Consider the following 25,164-nt stretch of genomic DNA (forward strand, 5'->3'; position numbering starts at 1 on the left):
GCAACCCCTGCTTCTCACTTAACATGTCACCCCAAGAGCCGGCCCTGCTGCTGGCGGTGTCCCGTTCTGAGCACACGATGGCAATGTCCAGGGGGGGGAGCAGGGGCCCCCAAGGCAGACACCGCCCCGCTCTCCTGCCCGAGCAACGGCCAGAGGCCGCCGCTCAAGGAGGAAACAGCTGAGAGCAACACTCGGAGGCCTGCGACTGGGAGGGGGTAGGACAGACCAATGCTCTGGAGCGATGGGGGGGGGGGGAAGCAGGTGCGAGAGACCAGCGTGGAAGGAGTGTCAAAGCAGGCACCGTATAACCAAAAGACTGATTCATGGATCAATCGACCCCGCCCCATGAACTGACGTCTTTTCTGCTCAATCAGAGAACAAGAAGGGCGGGATAGCGAAAGGTACGCCTCACAGGCAGCCAATCAGCGATGGACTGCGGCGTGGTTGAGCGAGGAGCCGGAAGTGTGGTTAGGCGGCGGGGCGGAAGTGGTGCTGGGGTTTCTTGGAGCCGAGACCCCGAGTGAGGAGGAGGAGGCGGGGCAGGTGCGGGCTGCGTCCCGCAGGGGGTGGTGAGATGGGTCGGCCGCCTGGCGAGTCCCGGCCGGTGGTGTCCCCGCCGCTCGCGCGCTCTAGGCCGGCTCCCAGCAGCTGAGCCCGCCGCGCCGGGGCCGTGGGCGGTGGAGACAGGGAGGCGCCGCGCCGCGCCGCGCCGCGCCCCGCTCTCCGTCGGGACCATGCCGTGCACCTGCGGCAACTGGCGGAGGTGGATCCGGCCGCTCGTCGTTGTTCTCTACGTTGTGGGGCTGCTGGTGGCGGTTCCCTTGTGCGTGTGGGAGCTGCAGAAGCTGGAGGTAAGTGGCCCCCGCTGCCTTTCTCCCTCCCCCCGGAGAACCGAGGGGCCTGGCTGGGCGAGAGTGACAGCAACACGGCATGGCGCCGGGCACGACATAAACAAGGCTGCAGCCTTAGCGTAGGCTCGCCTGGTTTGCATACACGCGATGGGCGCCCCGTTTGCTAGGCTGGCATCAGCACAGGGCGCTGGGCTCTGAAAACAAAATTAACGTTCACACCTCCAAGTGCCGTGAGTAAAACTGTGCGTGTAGCGTCCTATCACTTCCCTGTCCACAGGCGCACAGGCTGTGCACCTTGGCAACAGTTCTCCTATTTCAGTCTTGCATTTGGTCCAGCGACGACTCTCATGTCTTGTTCAAAACAATCATCTTGAGGCTCATTTCCTCTTATTTACTCTTTGTAGTTACACCTACTGTTACCTTCATAAATACAAAATCTTATTTATAAACCCTGTCTGCAGATTTATAGTTTGAGTGATGTCATAATAAGAAAGTGACGTCAGAAAAGTTAATTGAAAGTTCTCAATGTAAGGCCCATTAACTATGAAGTCCAGCTCTCTTAGAAGTCTTAAATTTTTCTGCCTAGTGCTAGTATCAACATATTGAAAGGTCGCTGACTCAAAATCTGCTAAGTAAAAAAAAAATTAAAGTTACTTTACCTTCTCTTGAGGAGCAAAGAGTCTTGTGGCATCTTATAGACTAACAGACGTATTGGAAAGCTCGTGCTCCAATATGTCTGTCAGTCTATAAGGGCCACAGGACTCTGCTGCTTTTACACATCCAGTCTAACAGGGCTACCCCTCTGACACTTCTCTTGAGGCTATGCCAATTTTTGTGGATTTAAAGATAACACAAACAGTAGCAAATGAATGACTGAATGGAAACTGTGAAAACTAACTGTATTCAAGTGCTGATAAAAGCACAAAGTAAACAATAGAAGAAAATATTTTTCTCCTCCTTCAGGATCAGTATTCTTAGTTATTTTAACAATAGTGAGTTAAACATTCAGACATAAATGATAAAGTTGCCTGTTTCCCTTTAAAAGTGATGTCATTTGCCACTCAAGCATGGATGGGAGTCTGTCAGTGCAACATGCTGAACAAGTTTCAAAGCTTTTTATACTAGTTTAATAGTCTAATTAAATAAATATTTAAATAAGTCAGCTTTTTAAATAAAAGAAAACAAGTTTGAAATCTGTCTGAGACATGAATTTAGTATGCATTAGGCTCATGTGGTGTGTGTGTACACACACAGACACACACATATAAAAATAACCCTTCATTTAAACTAGAAATCCACCTTAATAAAGACTGATTTCTGTTGAAGTCAAAGGGGAGGCAGCCTGCTGGGAGCCTGTGGGGCAACCAGGCGCCTGCCTGGGAGCTGCCAGCAGAACTGGGAGACCAGAGCTTCTCCCCTCTTTGCTCCCTGCTGGAGCTGAGGGAAGCCACCTTGAGCCTCTCACCCCTGGGGAGTGGGGTGCAGCTGCACTGGCTTCTTGGCCCCTCTACCCTTGTTACCTCTTTTTGAAATTGACAAGGCTGTTTGACTCCTGGCTCCCAGCTGGGAGCAGGGTCCAGAGCCCCTGGGGCTTCCTGATTTGAAATTGTTCCTAGTTAGGAGCCAGGGGTAGCGGGGAGCCACAAGGGCTTCTTGCCCCTGACTCTGAGCTGGGAGTGGGGTCCATTCTGTCTCCCAGCCCAGAGCAGAGTTCAGCTGGGCTCTAGCTACCCACCTTCCTTGTCAATTTCATAGCTCCTGCCATGAAATTGACAAGAGACCCAACAGCTGGTGTGAAGGGAGGTAGTCTTCACAGACACTGTGTCCTAACTACACCGACATAAGCCTTACACCTCTCATGGAGATGGAGTTATGTTGGTGCAGTGCAGTGCTTATATTGGTGGGAGGAAGGCTGTAATACAGACACTGACATAATTAGGTCAACATAAGCTGTCTTATGTTGACCTTACTGTAGTGTAGACCAGTCCTAAGAGAGTAAGAGACAAGTAATCTTGTTTTTTTTCCTCCACTTCCACTGCCTGCTGTTTATGCTGTGTGAGTGAGAGAAAATAACTTATCATAATTTCTACCTTATTTCAACCTTATGTTTGTTTTCCAGATCATGAAATGCTTTCTTTTCTATTTATCCTGTTTATAAGTGTTCCTAACCATCAGAATTCATTCTGAAGTGTGAATTCTCACTAGTCCAACAACTGTGTTCCTTCTTAGATTATAACTAACATTTCCTTGTTTTACTCAAGCTCTGAGAGCAAGTTGTATTTCTATATTCCTTTTTGCATTTTAAATTTGACCATTCTGTGTTCAAACGTAAAAGCTTCTCAGAATTGTTATCTTCCTCTCTGTTTAGTTCCTGGGACTTCATTGTCTCATCCCACTAACCTTCTTAAGCACACCTCACCTTGCTCGACTTAAGCCTCAGCTTTATACCCTTGCGTTGGACACTAACTTCAAACCTTCAAAACCTGCTAACTAACCCTGCAGAACCTTTATGATATTGAGGCTTTTCTAGTCAATATATATACATCCTGTGGCTATTATTATTGAAACAATAATTAGAAGTACACTAAAAATTTAGCATTGAGCTTACAGTTACCACCTGATTTGAAGTTGTTCTCTTCAATCTCAAAGGGTAGGAATTTTCAAAATGGAGAAGGGTAACTAGTGGTGTTCCCCAAGGGTCAGTCCTAGGACCAATCCTATTCAACTTATTCATAAATGATCTCGAGAAAGGAGTAAGCAGTGACGTGGCGAAGTCTGCAGATAATACTAAACTGCTCAAGATAGTTAAGACCAAAGCAGACTGTGAAGAACTTAAAAAAGATCTCACAAAACTAAGTGATTGAGCAACAAATAGGCAAATGAAGTTTAATGTGGATAAATGTAAAGTAATGCACATTGGTAAAAATAACCCCAACTATACATAGAATATGAGGGGGGGGGGCTAATTTAGCTACAGCTAATCAGGAAAGAGATCTTGGAGTACTCATGGATAGTTCTTTGAAGATGTTCGTGCAGTGTGCACCAGCAGTCAAAAAGGCAAACAGGATGTTAGGAATCATTAAAAAAAGGGATAGAGAATAAAACAGATAATATTTTATTGCCCTTATATAAATCCATGGTACACCCATATCTTGAATCCTGCATACAGATGTGGTCTCCTCATCTCAAAAAAGATGTACTGGCATTAGAAAAGGTTCAGAGAAGGACAACTAAAATGATTAGGGGTTTGGAACATGTCCCATATGATGAGAGATTAAAGAGGCTAGGCCTCTTCAGCTTGGAGGAGACTTAAGGGGGGGGATATGATAGAGGAGTATAAAATCATGAGTGGTGTAGAGAAAGTGAATAAGGAAAAGTTATTTACTTGTTCCCATAATGTGAGAACTAGGGGCCACCAAATGAAATTAATGGGCAGCAGGTTTAAAACAAATAAAAGGACTTTCTTCTTCACACAGCGCACAGTCAACCTGTGGAACTCATTGCCTGAGGAGGTTGTGAAGGCTAGGACTATAACAGTGTTTCAAAGAGAACTGGATAAATTCATGGAGGTTGTCCATTAATGGCTACTAGCCAGGATGGGTAAATAATGGTGTCCCTAGCCTCTATTTGTCAGAGGGTGGAGATGGATGGCAGGAGAGAGATCACTTGATCATTACCTCTTAGGTTTACTCCCTCTGGGACACCTGGCATTGGTCTCTGTCGGTAGACAGGATACTGGGCTAGATGGACCTTTGGTCCGACCCAGTATGGCCATTCTTATGTTCTTATACTATACTCATTCATTAAGTATGGCTGTCAAATTAGATTAAAGATTTGGAGTGTTGTCTACCTCAGTTGAGTACTGTGCCCTTTTAACTGATTCCCTAAAGTGACATTATGTCATAAATTAAATAGAATAATATTATTTAGTTGTATTTCCTTGTTGAACATACACTTGCTTTGTGATGTTATTTCCTCTGATTTTAATTAAATTTTATGCTTTTTTTATTTTTTGATAGTTTTAGAATTTATTTTTAATATTTTAATATAATCAATATATTATATCATTAATTTACCTTTTACATTGTGTAATACATCTACTTTCTCTATTAGTTGCAATCACATTTCCCATATTGATTTTAATTTCCTTCCATTATTAATTTTATTAACAACTTAACTTTATAATAAATTAAAGTTTCTTTTCGTTGGTTGCCATCCCCTACTGTATGAGAAGAACCACCAAAGGGAACGCAATGTGGGATCACTCCCTGAATTAGTCTCATAACTGAACAACTATCAATATTTCTGTCTTTGGTTTTGTTTCTCCCATGTATCAATATTGATGCTTTGATTTTATTTTGGTAATTCTTATTTCCTGATGCTTAACACTTTTAAACACTTAAACACGCCAGTTTCACTCTCACGGATATTTGCTGAATTCCTGCTCTTGTGCTTTATTTTGTATGTTCAGTGCATAATCCTATTGTATCATTTAAGAGGCTACTCCCATTTAAAAAACCCATACTTCAAAAACTGATTAAAATGGTAGTTATACAGGTACAGTAAATTAACATTACATATTTTGTATTTATGCTGTTCTTCCTTCCCTCCCTTCTAAGGTTGGAATTCATACCAAAGCATGGTTTATTGCTGGAATTTTTCTACTGATGACTATACCAATTTCTCTCTGGGATATATTGCAACACTTAGTTCATTATACTCAACCTGAATTACAGAAACCAATAATAAGGTAACATTTTACATATTCTTTGCTGCTAATATTAAATTTCATTCCTGGTGATGAAAATACATGCAATAATCTCAGACGTTCTTTTGTCATCAATACAGGATTCTATGGATGGTGCCGATTTACAGTTTAGACAGCGTAAGTGTATTCTTTCCAGTTTCTAGTTTGGAATTCACTGAACTATTGTATTTTGCTTGCTCTGGGGGAAATGGAAACCAGTGTAACACTGTGCAGAAACAATGCTAATGTGAAATCATTGCTATAAACCTGATAGTTCTTCAAATGGCCTCTGCACATTGGTGTGCCAGCAATGCAGCTCTGGTGGTGGAACCTATCAGTGACTGCTGGAGCACTCTCTTGCACCCTCCTACCCTTCCCCTCACTGTTCCTGAACTTTCTGAGGGTAAGATTGTAAAAGGGGAGTGGCGCTCTGTCCTCCTCAGTTCCTTTCAACTGCAGAACCTGACGGACCAGGAACCTCTCTGGCTTCGTCAGAGATTCTGTGCCTTAGTTAAATTTATTAATAAGTCAGGATTCATAATTTTGTTTTTTATTTATAAAGATATTTTTTAAGCTTTATTAGTTCCTGCACCTTGATATGAGTTCACAGATCCAAAGGGGAGAGAAGGCCTGTTTCAAGAGGGGTGCTTCCTGTCATGTTGTATTCCCCAATCTGGACACCCATATGAGGTGTCTGGCATAATTGGAGGAAAAATAATATATTTTGCAGCATGCAGTGTACAGCACCTTCACTCCAAGAGCTCACAAGGAGTGCTAAATCAGTCCCCAAATCTTGCTGGTCTACGCTCTAGCAGCTTAATCTGGTTCCCGGTACTCAGAATTTGTGAATACGATAAAGCTTTCATTGGCGCCTTTCCCCTTGGAGAATAAAAAGAGCAGCCTAAGATCCCACTGAAAGTACTGTTCTCCATTCCTGGAGTGAAAACAAAACCATCAGTACCAAAGGATCCTAAGCCATCCAGCCATGGTATTGGACACAGCCTCTGTTAGAGGCTGACATGTGGGGTTTCGCTATCTTCATGAATACACTCCTTTGGTTCCCCATAAGTATATTGCACAATACTCTGTTTCCGCGCACGTCCAGACTAACCCGCGGCATCAGCGGGTTAAAATCGATTGCTCGGGGATTGATATATCGCGTCTAGTCTGGACGCGATGTATCGATCCCCGAGCGCGCTTACATCGATTCGGGAACTCCATCAACCCGAACGGAGTTCCGGAATCGACACGGAGAGCCGCGGACATCGATGCCGCGCCGTCCAGACGGGTGAGTACCTCGATTTTAGAAATTCGACTTCAGCTACGTTATTCCCGTAGCTGAAGTTGCGTATCTAAAATCGATTTTAATACCTAGTCTGGACGTGGCCTCTGTTAGCAGAACCAAGCAACATTCCAAATCCCTTTCAGATACTACAGGATCACAATAGCTATTCTAGATCTGTCCTGGTAGTACATTGTGTTACAGTCAAAGGACTTAATTCTTCCATTTCTTAATCTCTTTTCAAGAGAGGAGTGTGGAGTGACCAAGCAAAGGAGCTAGCTGGCCAAGGAGGGAGGGAACAGCAATAGAGGCTAGCAGGGACATTCTGTGAAGAGAAATAGCATGAGAAGGAAGTGGTAGAGGATAATTACTGTAGATTTTTGCCTTGCAAAAAATCACAAATATGATGTCCTCACTGAAGAATTGTGTTCTTGTCAAGTTTCTTCAGTGTTTTTGGTACACAAAAAAAATTAGACTGGGTTTTTTGAATGAGAAATTATTGTATGCCTCTTTCCTCTCTTTAACTGAAGGGGATTTTTCTCAAACTTCTACAAAAAATGTGCCTTTGGGTAGAGACCAAGTTTAGAAAACTTCAGCCCAAACATGAATATTTCAGATAGCTTATGTCTGCAAAGAGTAGGAAGGCAGAACCTAATGGAAGTTGTTAGTTATTTAAACCAATACTGTTGTTATGGCTCATGTTGTTACATGACTTGTCTGCTACAAATATGTCTCAGCTGTGTAAAAAGTAGTGGATATCTTTCAAAATGTGACTAGCATATTTTAAAACTTATACCCATGTTATGGATGGTCTAACTGAAGCACAGAGGCTGGCAGCCGAGTGGGTGGCAAAATTGGGAATAAACCCCAAATAAGTACATAAATATGGCTCCTTTTAAGATGCAGTTGCATAATTTCTAGTCTAATCCTCTGTCTTTGGTTGCTTATAAATTTCTGAAACTTTGTCTTGGAGTCTGTTTGAAAGTAAGATTTCTTATTCACATTAAACAAAAGTATTGTGGAGTTATGGGGTCTCTGTTTGAAACATACTTTTCACATTAAAAACTTGCAACTTATTTTAAGAGTTCTGACCCTTAAACGGGGGGTGGGGAGGGAGAGAGACAGTTGAAATTTTCATGGAAATAGCCATCACTGCAAAGTGCTTGGATATATTAGGGAAAATTGTTTCTTGACAGAGCTATCAACCTCTGAAAACTGAACTTCGTTCATATACAAAAAAATGCTACTGGTCTATAGCACTTCCTAAAACAGTGAAGGTAGGCTGTACTAGCATGCATACAGCTTCGAAGTCCTCTCGTGCTGTTGGAACTCCTTTCCAAATGTTTGGGGGAATGTAATGCCTGGCAAAAGGGAGCCTGCTACTGCTTACTGTTGGGCAATGAGAAAAAGAATGGGAGTTCGGATGTCACAAGTTCTGTTTCAGACTCTTACTGGTTGGCCTTGATTCTCTGCACTTCATAGTCTATTTTAGTTCTTTTGAAAAAGGATGCTTTTGTGATTAAGTCGCTGGACTGGGACTCAGATCTAGGTTCAGTTCAGTGTTCTAACTCTTCGCCTGTGTGACCTTTGGCAACCTATTTAATCTGTGCCTCAGCTTCCCATATGTAAAATGGCAATAATGCTATTTCTCACAAAGGCCATGGGAGAATATATCAATATTGTGGGGCTCTCAGACCAGGTGTCCACTAGACAGGAAATTCTAAGCTCTGACTGAGGTGTTAGGCAACAACAGTAGGGTATTGTCTAGCCAAATAGTGCCAGTTTATTGAATGAAAAAGTGCAACTTTAACTCCCTCCCTTGTATAATACACAGTTTTCAGTTACTTTGACATACTGTTGCTTATATATTTTCTGCAATCTTAAATACCTATGCATAACACATTGTAGTGTCTTCGGGTATGCCAGGGATCCTGTCCATAAAAGTAATTTATATGAAAAGTATTCAGTCTATACTTGGATTCATTTGTTTTACTTGAATGCAACTTTTTAACGTCTCCATGTTTTCTTATAGTGGATAGCTCTGAAATATCCCAACATTGCAATATATGTGGATACCTGTAGAGAATGCTATGAAGCATATGTCATCTACAATTTTATGGTATTCCTTTCAAATTATTTAACCAACCGGTATCCAAATCTGGTATTAATCATAGAAGCCAAAGATCAGCAGAGACATCTACCTCCCCTTTGTTGTTGTCCATCATGGGCTATGGGAGAGTAAGTACATTATAGTATCTTTATATTAATAATGGTTAATACTGTGTACTTTGATACAGAAGATACTGTTGCTCATATTTGGTACTATAGTTGATGCTACCTAGCTAAGTCAATTTACAGTGTGCACACAGTACAGAGGGTTTGGTTTACCACTTCTGAGTTGGTTGTGGAAAGTCTTTTAAATTAGCTGTTAAACATTACAGAATTTAGATGTTTTTAGATAACTGATTAACTTATACGATACTGAGAGAGACTTCCTTATTTTCTAAAAATAGGTATGAAAGCAACATTCATCATGGAGAACAGGTGCTTCTCTTGAATTTGCCTCTTTTTGGGGCACACTATTTTCCAGCAGTACCCTAGAGCAGGGGCCAAATCCTGTTACTGTAAACTTACTCATGCAGTGTAGCTCCATTGACTTCACTTCAACTAATGTAAGATGAGCAGGATTTGGCCCACTAACTGATGTTTCTGGTTGCTTCATCTGATGAATAATATGCCCTCTTCCTCCTGTTTGATATTTTGATAAGCTGGAGTATCATGAGTTTTTCAGAATGACTTTGTTTTATTACTAAGCAAATGTTTTGACATCGTTAGTGGCTGTATCCTATAACACATCTGAAATAGCACTCTATTGTGCTGTGTAATAGTCAGGTTTTTTGCAGCTGAAGGAAAGGAAGCATTGACTCTTTCTTTCTGTATGTCGGTGTTCTGTAGGGTGAAATAAAACAGTTTTCCAGTCTATATTCCATAGTGCAGTGGTTCTCAACCAGGGGTACGTGTACCCCTTGGGATAATTGGAAGTCTTCCAGGGGATACATCAACACATCTAGATATTTTCCTAGTTTTACAGCAAGCTACATACTAAGCACTAGAGAACTTAGTACAAACCAAAATTTCATAGACAATGATTTGTTTATACTGATTTGTTTACTATACACGAAATGTAAATACAGTATTTATATTCCAATTGATTTATTTTATAATTACATGGTAAAAATGAGAAAGTAAGCAATTTTTCAGTAATAGTGTGCTGTGACACTTTTGTATTTTTATGTCTGATGTTACAAGTTTTTAAGTGAGGTGAAACTTGGAGTACACAAGACAAATCAGACTCCTGAAAGGGGTACAGTAATCTGAAAAGACTGAGAGCTACTGCCATTGTGTAATGTATGATGGCATCACAGAGACTTGGTGGGATAAATCTCATGACTGGAATATTGGTGTAGAGAGGTATAGCTTTTTCAGAAAAGAAAGGGTAAAATGAGAGGAGGTGTTGGATTATACATCAAGGATATGTAGCACTCTCTCTCTACCTGGTTACCTTTTTTAATGCCAGTCTGCTTACAGATGTTGATGGACAGGTTTGGGTTCTTCTGTATCCCACCGCTCACTTAGCAGGGTATCTTCTTTATTTTTTTCTATGAATTTATTTGGCGGTGCCTCCACCCCCATCACCCCTTCCTGGCAGGGTAACCAGGGCAGTTTGGGAGGAAAATTCTAACCACAGGGTAATCCCCACTAACCTGTCAGATAGTCGGAGACTTCCAAGAAATAACATCAACATACAATATATTCAACACAATAATTATATTAAACAGGAGACAAACATAACATAACAGGGTAAAACACTATTTATTTTTAGGGTCACCGGTGCCCATGCTGATAATACCCGTGACTTTCCCCAGTCATGTGACCTGCTGTAGCAAATATAAGATTAGTGTCCTGTTGGTACATGTACTTTGTTGGGGCCCTTGATGATCTATGACCACAAAATTCTTCTCTGTGGTGGTTTAGCAGTGTGGCTGACTGGGTTCAGTACAGCCCAAAGGACTCACAGGTAGGAGGAGGTGTAAGTCCCTCCACAGGTTTAATATGCAGCTGGTTATAAAATCCCCAAACCCGTACTCCCTGTCTTGAGGACACAGTTCAGGAAGTAGGGGGACCCCAAAACAGATTCCCTGACTGACTGACTAAAAGGTGGTGCACTCACAAACTCCATGAATGATCCTCAGGTTCAGAGATGACTCTGAACTCCTCAGTCACTGCAGAAGAGCTGATCTCTGCTGGCATGAATCAGGCTGCTTTGGTCCTAGGATTTCCCCTCACCACAAAGGGGTGCAGGGCTTAAGGTGCAGATTACACAACTATACTAAAAGCCAAACTGTAGTCTCCTAGCCCAGCATCAAGAGACACACACAGCAGGCAGCAACCCTGGACTAGCAGACAGAGCAGAGCTGACCATGTGGCGACTGGTTTCATGGAGCTGGAGGGCTAACTCAGCCTGGCTGGGGAAATTTCCTGCAGAACTCTACAAACTGGGAATCATCAGTGGAGAAGGAAAAACCCAGCTGAGGGATCTTGCAGTCAGGTTCTTAGAGGCCAGCTCTCGGGGGGAACCCTGCATGCGGGTCTGGGACTCACCAGCTCCCCACACAGCCAGTCCTGCCCTTGCCCTGGCTGGCTCCCAACTGACTCAAAAATGGTTTCTCCCCTTTCCTGAGCTACCTATTGGTTGCCGGGCAGACTCTGAGTCTGCCTTGGCTCCCCCTCTCTACCAGGGACAATGTGCCTCTCTCTGAGCTGCCGGCAGACAGAACCTGGATTCCTGGGGCTATCTTCTTGAAGGTTACAGATATGTACATTTGTTCTGAGATCTGGAGGGAGGTGGGAGGTAGACCAGTTGAGAGCCTCTGGGTAAAGATAAAAGGAGTTAAAAAATAGAATGACATCATGGTACAGGTCTACTATAGATCACCAAATCAGGAAGAGGGGATGGATGAGGCATTTCTAGAACAAATAACAGAAATATCCAAAACATTAGGACCCGATAGTCATGGGGGACTCTAACTACCCAGACATCCATTGAAAATGGAGGGATTGCAACTGCTTTGGAGGACAGGGTCAAAATTCAAAATGATCTGGACAAATTGGAGAAATGGTCTGAGGTAAACCAGATGAAGTTCAATAAAGACAAATGCAAAGTGCTCCACTTACGAAGGAACAATCAGTTTCACACAAACAGAATGGGAAGAGACTGTCTAGGAAGGAGGGAAGGAGTATGGCAGAAAGAGATCTTGGGGTCATAGTGGATCACAAGCTAAATATGAGTCAACAGTGTGATACTGTTGCTAAAAAAGCAAACGTGATTCTGGGGTGCATTTAACAGGTGTGTTGTAAACAAGACACGAGAAGTCATTCTTCCGCTCTACTCTGCGCTGGTTAGGCCTCAGCTGGAGTATTGTGTCCAGTCCTGGGCACTGCATTTCAAGAAAGATGTGGAGAAATTGGAGAGGGTCCAGAGAAGAGCAACAGGAATGATTAAAGGTCTTGAGAACATGACCTATGAAGGAAGGCTGAAAGAATTGGGTTTATTTAGTTTGGAAAAGAGAAGACTGAAAGGGGACATGATAGCAGTTTTCAGGTATCTAAAAGGGTGTCATCAGGAGGAGGGAGAAAACTTGTTCACCTTAGCCTCTAATGATAGAACAAGAAGCAATGGGCTTAAACTGCAGCAAGGGAGATTTAGGTTGGACATTAGGAAAAAGTTCCTAACTGTCAGAGTAGTTAAATGCTGGAATAAATTGCCTAGGGAGGTTGTGGAATCTCCATCTCTGGAGATATTTAAGAGTAGGTTAGATAAATGTCTATCAGGGATGGTCTAGACAGTATTTGGTCCTGCCATGAGGGCAGGGGACTGGACTTGATGACCTTTTGAGGTCCCTTCCAGTCCTAGAGTCTATGAATCTATGAATATAATAGGGCAAAATTCAAAATTTCTAATAAGTTCTTGGAATGTATTGGGGCAGTTTTTTGTTCCAGAAAGTGGTGGAGGTAACTAGGGGGACAGCGATTTTAGACTTGATTCTGACACAATAGGGAAGAAATGGTAGCAAATCTGAAGATGGGACACAATTTGGATGAAAGTGATCATGAAAATGAAGGTGTGAGAGCTGCAGAATAAAGATAATTGACTTAAAAAAGCTGACTTTAACAAACTCAGAGATGAGATCCCTTGGGAAAAAAATCTAAGGGAAAAGTTGTTCAGCAGACTTGGCAGTTCCAAAAGGAGACAGTACACCTCTACCCCGATATAACGTGACCCAATATAACACCAATTTGAATATAACACGGTAAAGCAGTGCCCCGGGGGGGGGGGGGAGGCTGCACACTCCGGTGGATCAAAGCAAGTTCGATATAACGCGGTTTCACCTATAACGCAGTAAGATTTTTTTGGCTCCAGAGGATAGCGTTATACCGAGGTAGAGGTGTATTAAAGGCAAAATTGCAAACTATCCTGATGTGACGGAAAGATAGGAATACTAGTAAGAGGCCAATATGGCTCCATTAGGATCTGAAAAATCAAAAAGGAAGCCTAAAAGAAGTGGAAACCTGGACAGATTGCTAAGGAGGAGTACAAAAGTATAGCACAAGCATGTCAGAACAGTATCAGGCTAAAACACAAAAAGCAAAGGACATAAAAGGCAATAAAAAGTTCTTTAAATTCATTAGGAGTAAGAGAAACACAGAGGAAAGTATTCGTCCTATGCTTAGCAGGGAGGGAGAGCTAGTAACTGATGCCATGAAGACAGCTAAGGTCTTTAATGCCTCTTGCTTCAGTCTTCACTAAAAAAGTTAATTGGTGACCACTCAACACAATTAATTTTAATGACAAAAGGGAAGGAATATGAGTCAAAATAGAGAAAGAACAGGTTAAAGAATATTTAGATAAGTTAGAATGTATTCAAGTTGGCTGGGCCTGATGAAATTCATCTTATGGTATTTTAAGGAAATAGCTGAAGCGATCTCAGAACCTGTAGCAATTATCTTCAAGAGTTACTTGAGGATGAGTGAGGTCCCAAAAGACTAGAGAAAGGAAAACATTGTACCTGTCTTCATCTAGGGAATCATAGACGAGTCAGTTTAAATACAATATCTGGAAAAATACTGCAACAAATTATTATTCATTTTATAAGCACTTAGAAGATAATAGTGTTATAACAAGTAGCCAGCATGGATTTGTCAAGAACAAATCATGCCAAAGCAATCTAATTTCCTTCTTTAAAAGGATTACTAGCCTAGTGGATGGGGAGAAAAGTAGTAATGTAATATATCTTCATTTTTAGTAAGACTTTTAATACAGTCCCACATGCTATTCTCATAAGCAAACTATGGGAATGTGGTCTAGATGAAATTACTCTTAAGGTGAGTGTACAGCTGGTACAAAGACCATACTTAAGAGTAGCTATCAGTGGTTTGCTGTCAAAATGGGGGCAGGCATTTAGTGGGATTCCACAGGGGTCAGTCCTGGGTCTGGTACTAGTCAATATTTTCATTAATGACTGGGATAGTGGACTGGAGAGTAAGTTTATAAAATTTGCAGATGACACCAAGCCCTTCGAAGGACTAGAATTCAAAATGACTTTGACAAATTGGAAAATTGGTCTGAAATCAACAAGATGAAATTCAGTAAAGATAAGCGCAAAGTACTTCACTTCAGAAGGAAAAATTCAAATGCACATCTACAAAAGAGAAAATAATTGGCTATGGGCTAGTACTGCTGAAAAGGATATATGGGTTATAGTGGATCACAAATTGAATGATTAATAAATCACTGAAAGACTAATATTATTCTGGGATGTATTAAGAGGAGTGCTGTTTAAAAGGTATGGGAGGTAATTGTCCAACTCAACTGGGCACTAGTGAGGGCTCAGCTGAAGTACTCTCTCGAGATCTGAGCACCACACTTCAGGAAAGATGTGGACAAATTGGAGAGAGTGCAGAGGAGAGCAAATGATAAAAGGTTTAGAAAACCTGACCTATAAGGAGAGGGTTAAAAAGCTGAATATGATTAGTTTTGAGAAAAGAAGACGGGGGGCAGGGAGAGGTGCCTGATAAATTTTGAAATATGTTAAGGGTGGTTATAAAGATGATAATGATCAGTTGTTCTCAATGTCCATTGAAGGTATGACAAGAAGTGATGGGTTTAGTCTGGAGGAAGAGAAATACAGGTTAGATATTAGGAAAAACTAGTTAAGCTCTGGTGTAGGCTTCCAAGGAATCTTGTGGAATCCCCGTTATTGGAAGTTTTTTAAAAACAGGTTGGACAAACACCTGTCAGGGATGGATTACTTGGGCCTGTCAGCGTGCAGGGGGCTGGACTGGATGATTTCTCAATGTCCTTTCCAGCCCTGCATTTCCATGATTCTATGAATTGTTGCATAATGGTTGTATGATATTTGAGCTAATTACTGAAACATTCTGGAAGTAGATTAGCTTGAAGTAAAGTTTTAATTTAGTGAAAACACTAAGGACAGGAATTTTTCATGAGTTGATTTTTCTTACATTTCTGAAGTGATGAATTCTGTGTTTGTTTGCAGAGTTTTATTATTTAGATGTAAACTAGGCGTGCTGCAGTACACTGTTGTCAGACCACTTACCACCATTATTGCTCTGTAAGTATGCTCATAAAGAATTTGTTGTCTCTAGGATATAATGTTTGAGCTACACTAGAAAAGACTCTTTACATAGTTGGTTTTTATATTTGAACTGATGGACTCTAAAAGCATAACTTTTTTGTTTTGCTCTGTTGTTCAGTGGAGCTGAAACTGACTTAACTATATCAACCTATGACTTTTTTGTGACCCCTGCTCACCATTTCCTGAGCTGAGATAATGAGTATTTAACTTCTGATGCAGAAAGAAGAAAAATATAAAATTCCCTATAAAAATGCTAAATTGAAAAGTCTTAGAGGATGGGCAGGCTTCCTCTTGCTTTTTTGACAAATGACTATTTCTCAATCAGATTATGTTAGTTTAATCCACCTTCAACGACTGTGCATGCAAGCAATTTGACTGTGTGCCCTCCTGGAAATCTGAAATAATTTAAAATCCTAAACTTAGTGATAAAAGAATGATGTCACCTGTAAAAACTGAGTTAACTTTGAAGTTACTGTAATTGCTATTAGTGTTGCGTAATTTCCAAATATTTGTGTCCTTTGTGAATTGTAGCATAGACCTTATTTAAACCAGCTGTACAGTAACTCCTCATTTAATGTTGTCCCGGTTAATGTTGTTTCGTTGGTACATTGCTAATCTTTTTAGGGAACAAGATTTTTTAAAGTTGCACAATGCTCCCTTATAATGTCCTTGGGCAGCTGCCTGCTTTGTCCACTGCTTGCAGGATTCTCTGGAAGAGCAGCCCCTCCTTGTGGGGATTAGAAGCAGGGGGTCTGGCACACACATCACCACATCAGCTCCCCTAAATTCCCTGTAAGGTATGTGGTTCGGCAGCTGCCCAGCAGTTTAGGTGGCCCTCCCCGTATTGCACTGCTGTGCTGCTCCAGCCCTGCCCTCTGCTTTGGAGCTGCTCCCGAGAGCTTCCTGCTTGCTGAGGGGAGAGGATTACTGATATCAAGATGTCCCCCTGCTCCTGCTCTGTACCATATCCCCTCTCCACAAAGCAGAGGATGGGGACAGGGCACAGGGACAGAAAGGAGGGAGCTAGCTGGAAACTTGCTTCCTGTCTGAACTGGCTGACCTGCTTAAAAGGGCAACATACTTGAAGTGGCATCACCCTACTTAAAGGGGCAATGCACATCTCTCTCTGACTCATGCATGCACTCCCCAGCACTTTGGAAAGTCAGCAGCTGTGCATGTGCTGTCAGGAGGAGGGAGTGGTGTGCTCCAGCTGGATAGGATGGGCTCATCAGCATGTTAACTTTTTGCAGGGAAGTGTTTGCAGCTACTGCCCTGCATGTGTTGTGTTTCCTCCCTCCTGCCTCAGTCCATGCTGCCTTGTAGAGTGTGAGGCTACATTAACAGCAACATATTAACCCTTGAGAGCTCAGCCCAGTGCTGGTTCATCATTTAGCAGCAAGGCATTCCCTGGGAAATATTCCACCCTCTTACTCCACCACCAAGCTTCACAATCATTCATGGCTGTGTACAATATTAAACTGTTTAAAACTTATACTCTATATGTATATGTCTTTTGTCTGGTGAAAAACATTTCCCTGGAACCTAACCCCCCCCCCCCCCATTTACATTATTCTTATGGGAAAATTGGATTCACTTAACATTGTTTTGCATAAAGTCGCATTTTTCAGGAACATAACTACATCGTTAAGTGAGGAGTTACTGTATGTATGTGGACAGTTAAAATGTGTCATTGTCAGTTTCACTTGGTAACAAGTGGGAACTCTTTCTATACTGTTGAATCCATTGCAGGCAGTAAACATGTATTTCAGTTCAGGCCTCCTGTAATAGGGCTCAAAAGAATTTCCTGTAGACCTGAGGTAGATGTGAAATATATAGTTGAGACAGTGGCCAGGTGAAAAGCCTAGCTCCACCAATTTGCTGCTGCTAGGAAAAAGGAGAATGTTGAGATTTTCTTTTAGCAGTTGCCCTTGGATCTTGGTAAGGGAGCTTGGGAAGCCTCAGTCTTTTCAATAATTGTTTTACCAATATAGCTCTTCTTATGCTTGCCAAAAATATGAGCAGCATCAAACTATTCTTCAGTTTAAAGTTGGTTCATATTTGAAAGGTTACCTTCACAACCATAATGGCTAGAAGTTTAATTTCTTTAAATGGAAACAAATTCTGCAAAAAAAAACAACTCCTCTTGCTCACTTGAATGAGTGGGTTTTTTTCCCCAGATCTGAAGGCTCAGTTCCTTTTCCATTGTAGAAGTACTACGATAAACTTTGCTGTGTTATGTAAATTTTTGGAAGTTGTAATTTCTTCCATTCTTGTACAGGCCCTCAGCACTGATATTAGTGAGCGTAGGTTTTACATTCTGACAGCTGATCAATGGGATACCAGTTTAGCAGCACTTTTAGAAAAGAGGCTCACTTGTACAATGGTTAATACCAAACTTTGTTCCAGAATCTGTGAGTTGGTTGGTGTATACGATGAAGGAAATTTTAGCTTCAAAAATGCTTGGACTTACTTGGTTATTCTTAACAATATGTCACAACTGGTGAGTACCAAGAATGTCTCTTTTTGGTGTTTTGTTCAAATTATGATTTTAAAATATTGTCGGTATCACCTGAAACTTGTTTTGTTTCAAGATACTAATAGTAATTTATTAAAATCTTCTCAAAACCGTATCTACTAAATCTCTACATGCATAATAGAAGGAAAAAATGTCATTCTCTGGGATTTGATTTCTTCATTATTAGACACTTCTGTAGAAAATATACAAAATTTGCCTTTGTGGTTAGGTGGAGAGAGAACTAAAAGGCTTAGTGTTTTAGTAAGGTAATATATAGCCTCTCACCTCTAGATCACTGATTGAAGTCCAGTCTGTCTGTAGTCAATGCAAGTCATGTGCAACTGTTTTCTCCTTATAGTTTAAGTTAAATAATTTGAACTCATTCCAGTTTTTGGTGATCATCATAAAAAAATGACATATTTGGCATTGACAGCCTTGTTGGCGCTCTCAGCAGAGTCCAACATCTAAATGAGTGTGGCATTTTATGCACATATTAGTAGAGATGGTTTATCCATGTTAGATTTGTACCGGTGATGAAACACAGTGAGGTTTGCATGGCGGCTTCCAGTGCTTTATCTTATTCTGTGGATGGAAGACTTTACTCTATAGGACTGTCAATGTGACACATTTCTTAAACAAATTTTAAAAAGTGTAGTCTTTAAAATGATAAGCAAAGTAGAAGTTCTTAAATATCCAAAAGAAAAACTCTAATCTATTTATCTTTTTTCTTGTATTCTACAGTAACATATTTTATATAATAAAACAGTTGCTTTAAAATAACTGCTCGCAAAATAAACATAATTTAAAAACTGTAAAAAGGTAAGCATTTTTCTTTTCCTCCAGTTTGCGATGTATTGCCTTGTGCTTTTTTATAAAGTACTGCGTGAAGAGCTGAACCCAATCCAGCCTGTTGGCAAGTTTCTTTGTGTGAAGATGGTAGTTTTTGTTTCCTTCTGGTAAGTAAATATTTAATCAGTATTGCTTGTTCCAGAGTTTATTGCAGTAGAACTGAAAATGTTCAGGTCATTGACGTCAGCCAAGACGGTCAGGGATGCAATCTTATGCTCTAGGTGCCCCTAAACCTCTGATTGCCAGAAACTAGGACTGGACAACAGGGGATGCATCATTCAACTCCCCTGTTCTGTTCATTCCCTCCAAAGCAACTGGCACTGGCTGGTGTTGGAAGACCGGAAACTGGGCTAGATGAACCATTGGTCTGAGACAGTATGGTTGTTCTTATCTTTAAAGCACAGAAATCTACCATTGTTGGAATTCAAAGTTATCTTTTAAATTAGTGTAAAGACTTAACTAGCAAGCTTATTTAAAAGAAATATAAAGTATCTAGGCAAACTTTGTATTGTGGGAGACTGATTTGTTACTTTTTATTCACCTACAATACTAGAATTTTGTATTCAAAGCCTTACACACAACTCTGTATGCTAGTCAGCAGATCAGTCTGAGTGCTTGGTCACATAAGGTTAACAAATAACTTGCTCTATTTCTGTTATGAGAGGCAGTGTTCTAGTGTAGAGGCACTGACCCTGGGACTCTGGGAAGCTTGGGGTTTTTGTCCAGACTCTTCCACTGTTCTTTTGTGTGATCCCATGTGAAAATGTACTACTTTGTGCCTATTTCCTCTGTTCTTTGTCTCATCTATTTAGATTGTAATCTGCTTAGGACAGGGACTGTTTTGAAATGTGTTTTTACAGTGTCTAGTATAATGGGTCCTTTAGGTCCTACTATAATATAAATAATCTTTATAGGCAAGCTGTACTTATTGCACTGCTGGTGAAAATTGGTGTTATTTCCGAAAAACGCACTTGGGAATGGCAAAGTGTGGAAGCTGTGGCCACAGGCCTACAGGTAAGTACACACAGCTGTTGCTTACAGGGAACTGGTAGAAGGGTTAAGAGTATTTCCAAATGAAAGTTACAAACAGGATTGTGTGTTCATAGAAACTCATTTTTCCAGTGAGAGAGACCAGATTTCTGCTGCATATCGGATAGTATTATGAGTAAGGCTAAGATTTTGTCACAGGTATTTTTAGTAAAAGTCACAGACAGGTCGCGAGCAGTGTTCCCTCTAAGTTTTCCCACCCACGTGCGGAATGAATTTTATGTGCACCAGTATGGAGGTGATGTGTCACTCCATATCGGTGCACATAACAAAACTCATGTGGTGGGGGTGGGGCTGAGGAATTTGGAGTATGGGAGGGAGCTCAGAGCTGGGGCAGAGGGTTGGGGTACAGGGGTGTGAGGGCTCCAGCTGGGGTTGCAGGCTCTGGGGTGAGACCAGGGATGAGGGGCTCAGGGCTGGGTCAGAGGGTCGGGGTTGGGGTGGGGCTGGGGATGAGGAGTTTGTCCGGGGCTACAGGAAGGAGAGAGGATTCCCCCCCGCTCTCTCCCCCACAGCAGCACCTAGGCTGCGGGGGAGAGATGCCTCTCCCTACTGCAGCAGCTTAGGGGCTGGGTCTGCAGGATAAGCACTCCAGGCCATGGCTGGATTTGGGAAGGGGCGCCCTGTGACAGGGCTGGGCCGGGTCACCCCAGCAGGTTTCAGGGTTGGGCTAGGTTGGGACCGGGGACGAGTCGCCTTTCCCATGGCTGCGGCAGGTCCTCGGGTGGGTTCCCTGAGCGCCTGCATGGCACTAAATAGGCTATGGCGCAGCCGTGCAGCTTACAAGGAACTTAGGTCATGAGCAAAAAAGAAAGTCACAGAAGCCATGACCTGTCTGTGACTTTTACTAAAAATATCCTTCACAAAATGGGGCTATGTGGGTCCCCATACCACCTGAAACAGGCAGCTGTGCAAGGGCTAGGAGCCGCCTGCAGCAGCTGGGGCTTTGGGTTAGTCCTTCGCCACCCCTGGAAGCTGGGGTTCCGGGGGGTACGCTGCAGCTTCCTGACTCCGTGAGCGGTGGGAGACCCTGCATCTTTCAACCACCACAGGCTGAAGTCACGGAGGTCACTGGAAGTCACGGATTCTGTGACTAAATTGTAGCCTTAATTATGAGTAAGCAATGCAAGTCATCCTGAATGAGAGCTGAAGAATGTTACGCTCAGCACCTTGTCACGTGTCATGTATTATAGAAATATATTTTAAATAGTCCCAACTGAGATTTTTTTTTGCACATAAAATACATACATTTTTGAATACTTCATCAAAAGATATTCATTACTGAGTGTCGTCTTCCAGCAAGTCAGGATATGGGCTTGGATGCCACAAAGTGCCAAATTGGAACAGGCTGTAGTAAGCCTGCTTGTCAAAGCAATCTGCCAGACTCACGTGGGCTCTTGAAATGCTGCTGGTGCACAAGGAGCAGCTATCAGTGCCCAAAGCATCAGTTTTTCAGAGCTGAGGGAGTTCCTGCCAGTCTTGCACTAGACACAGAGATCTAGGAATGCATATTTTGTCATGGTGATGTTCTTGCAGGACTAGATATGAATAAGTGTGTGTCCTTGTTGCAGGATTTTATCATCTGTGTGGAGATGTTCTTTGCTGCTATTGCCCATCACTACAGTTTTTCCTATAAACCTTATGTCCAAGAAGCTGAAGAAGGATCATGCTTTGATTCCTTTCTTGCAATGTGGGATATTTCTGATATTAGGGCAGATATTTCTGAACAGGTTCGAAATGTTGGTAAGTACTGGGCTGATGCATCGATTTTTATAAAATATTTATCTTAAGGTTTTCTATTGCTACCTGTCACTGCAATATCTGAGCACCTTCCGCATAAATTTGATGGCAATTGAAGACTTTAGTAGAGTTTTTGGCACTTCTCCCTTGTTGGGATAAAAATTCTGATGGGGTTGGGTTTGGTGTGTTTTTATTACTTTGTTTTGGGATAAATATTTTTTAGGGTGAGAGAGATGAAGATATGAATATTTAGGGGCATGTTTTCATTCTGATTCACTGAAGTGATTGTTTATCCACTATTTCTTGTTTTTTCTGCTATGGCTTAAGCCTCCCATCTTCAATGTCTGATATATATTAAGACAAAGACCAGTTTCATGTAGCACGCTTACTATTTTGTACTAAATATCTATAAAGCACCTAGCATGCCGTTTGAGCCATAAAAATAATAAATAATAATACTTTTTAATTTGGCACAACTTTAGGAAGGACAGTGTTGGGCCAACCAAGGAAAATATTTTTTGCTGAGGATCATGAACAAAACGAACATACAAGTTTACTGTCTTCATCTACTCAAGACCCAATTTCCGATGCTGCTTCTATGCCATCTTCACCCATGAGTGGCCACTACCAGGGGTTTGGACACACTGTGACACCTCTGACTATACCTACAACAACCACGATATCTGATGGCATTTATAACACTATTGTTGCAGAAGAGAATGAGGATTACCTTGTTCCAGGGCATAATACATCTGAGAAGCCTTTGGATAAAAGTTAAGCCCATCTCCAGTTGAGTGTGCTAAAGAATCTATTCTGTGCATTCCTACCATATTGTTTAATGAAGACGTATTCCATTGCTCTTGAAGAGGTTGTTAATAGCTGGACAAACTGCAGCATTTCTCACAAACAGGAACAAAGTAAGTGGTTGGAGTCTCGGTTCTGAATACTGAATTTGTTTAAATTCTATAATGGATTTGAGTATATAGTGTATCCATGTAAGTAGTTTAAATTTCCAGCACAGATTTTAAGAATCCATTTCTTAATAGGGATAAAGTATTTAGAAAGCTATATAGTACCTAGGATAAAAAGGGAAGTGTTACACTGAGATTATACTGGTGTCTGTTAACACAGAAGATATATCTGTAAACAAATACTCCTATTGCTTTTCAAATGTGTAGGATATAGGAGGAGCTGCTAACTGGGAGACTTGATTTCAGGAATGTAATTTAAGCAACTGAACTGTGGGGACTTCTTGTGTTGAGCTTACCTCTCCAGTGAGGTGGTAACCCAGTAAATTTGGGGTAGTGTGTGGCTGGAGTACTGACTGCTTCACCTTCCCTTGTATACAAACACACAACTGAAACTGCTTAATTAAGATACCCTCTCTTCCATTACAGAGCACCAATGTCTCTGGCGTCAGCCAAAGCATCCTTTTAAAAACTAAGTTCTCCGTACAGGTCTAAGTCGTAAGAAACAGCCCAGAACCTCACATTGCCATCCTTAGCATGGCAGCCCTGAGTTGCATGGTCTGAGCACAGGATTGTGAGCCAGAAATGTATTTTAATCACAAATCTAGGCAAGTAATTTACATTTTGCCACCATTTTCTCTGTCTCTAAAATGGGAATAACAGCTACTTCACATGCATACTGATAAGAATAATTACTGTTTGTGAAGCATCAAACAGGAAAAGCATTTCATAAGTTGAAGGAGAAACTGACTTCTGTACTTAGAGCTGCAATAAACTTACGCTACTTTGACATGTTTAAGATTTTTGAGGTGTATTTCCCAACAAAATGTGTCTAGTTGTCTATGTATAGATTTTGTTTGTTTGTCAGTATACTGTCATCTTATGCCTCTGCTATAGCCTAGGTTCAAATTCAGTAGCAAACTTGCCCTCTCATGTGGAGGGAAAGTAAGATATTCATTAAAATAGAATCAAGTATGTCGTGTAATATGGAAGATACTAATGTTACAGACTTCAGATCAAGAATAATGGCATTTATATCAGAGTTCTAAGGATTTTTTTTGCAAATCTGATGAAACCAGGGGGGTATTTTTTCTATCCTAACATCAAATTTGCATTGCATGCTTGCAATTTGACATTTATATAGAGAAATAAAGCTGGAGAAGCGTAGATGCTTTTTAAAGTGGTATCTGCAACATTCCACCAAACAGTACTTGTAACTAACTTTTTTCCAGCATTGATACCCTTTACAAAACAGATTTTTAATTGTAACTTCTTACTCTTACAGTGAATTCATCTTAAAAGTGCTTTTTGCAGTACTAGTGTTATGTTAATATTTTGCCTTATTCACTAGGCTGCATATTTTATAGCTGAAGTGGAGTATGTACTTAATGTATTTGAAGTTGTTAGAAAAGAGAACAAATCACACTTACAATATGCCAATTCATTGCCTTCATTGTAAATAAGCAAATAAAGATTTTATTTAAATGTGTTCATTGTCTATTTTATTTGATTTATTTCTGTAATCTAGTTAAGGAGTCTTGGATGTAGGGTGGGGGGGAGAATACCTCCCTCTTTCAAATAAGATGTCTTAAATGCAACTAATCCAATCACTTGTTCAGCATTTTCAGTGTCTTGATGCTTGCCATGGAAAAAGGAATTTTGGCAATAAGATGTCACCTGAATTGAGTTAGTAAACAGAATACCAGTCTGCTTATTGATTTTATCCATAAGCATCTCCCAGGAGCCTTTTGACATTAAAACCATATTCAAAAAAGAATACATTCACAGATCCTTTAGCCTCTTCCTGTTAAATAGACAAGATGAAATAACTGGAGTGCTAAAGATCAAAGATTCATTCCCCACAGTTCTAAACCTCATCTTTCTGTGCCTAATGGCCTGAGAAAATAGATGGGATTTGTAATCTGTTCTAAGTGTTAACCAATTCCAATTGTTTGGCAGAGGAGCGTACAAGTTAGTCTCATCCATGGTTAGCACGTAAAGCAAAAACTGCATATAGTCAAAATTACATTGAGTTGAATGGTGGGCAGAATCACCCATACTACAGGTACAGTATTAAAATTGTTATTTTTCTCTTTTTTTGGTTTTGCTGACCGCATGAAGCTGAAATCACACATATTAAATGCGTGTAAGATGCGCAGACCTGTATTCCAGAAGTGCATGCCTCTCCAAAGGAATGCCGTTCCAGCAGCCTCCTTCCCTATCCAGTGTGGATTGCAGCTCAAGTGCTTCTGGCAGTGTTCAGATGACTAGTATAGGTGATAGCAGCAAAGTTGGCCTTTAGAAGATACATTTGCAAGGGCCTGGCCAAACAGATTGTAGGAAAAGCAATTTGGATCTGTTCATATTTTACTTCACACAGGTGTGTAGATTATGCAACATGCAAAACAGTGGAGAATCAAGATTTCTGAATTTAACTTCCTGCTTATT

General features: G+C 41.2%; 1 protein-coding gene across 1 annotated transcript; it reads left to right on the top strand.

Moving 5' to 3' along the window:
* Positions 1-428: 428 nt before the first annotated feature.
* TMEM184C (transmembrane protein 184C) lies at positions 429-24,205 on the top strand. Its single transcript, XM_050945493.1, has 11 exons — positions 429-462; positions 526-851; positions 5,471-5,601; positions 5,700-5,736; positions 8,913-9,118; positions 15,499-15,573; positions 18,004-18,097; positions 18,956-19,068; positions 19,876-19,975; positions 21,580-21,751; positions 22,231-24,205. Exons 1-11 carry the CDS (start codon positions 429-431, stop codon positions 22,524-22,526), a joined length of 1,584 nt encoding a protein of 527 aa, XP_050801450.1. The 3' UTR covers positions 22,527-24,205.
* The last annotated feature ends 959 nt before the right edge of the window (positions 24,206-25,164 follow it).

Source organism: Gopherus flavomarginatus, chromosome 3 (genome assembly GCF_025201925.1).
Source record: "Gopherus flavomarginatus isolate rGopFla2 chromosome 3, rGopFla2.mat.asm, whole genome shotgun sequence".
Classification (NCBI taxonomy): domain Eukaryota; kingdom Metazoa; phylum Chordata; order Testudines; family Testudinidae; genus Gopherus; species Gopherus flavomarginatus.

Bases quoted from the DNA above. Each gene is read 5' to 3' on its own strand.
- TMEM184C (XM_050945493.1), top strand. From the start codon at position 429: ATGGACTGCGGCGTGGTTGAGCGAGGAGCCGGAA. The intron at 463-525 runs GTGTGGTTAGGC...ACCCCGAGTGAG, and splicing joins GGTTGAGCGAGGAGCCGGAA to GAGGAGGAGGCGGGGCAGGT. The intron at 852-5,470 runs GTAAGTGGCCCC...CTCCCTTCTAAG, and splicing joins GGGAGCTGCAGAAGCTGGAG to GTTGGAATTCATACCAAAGC.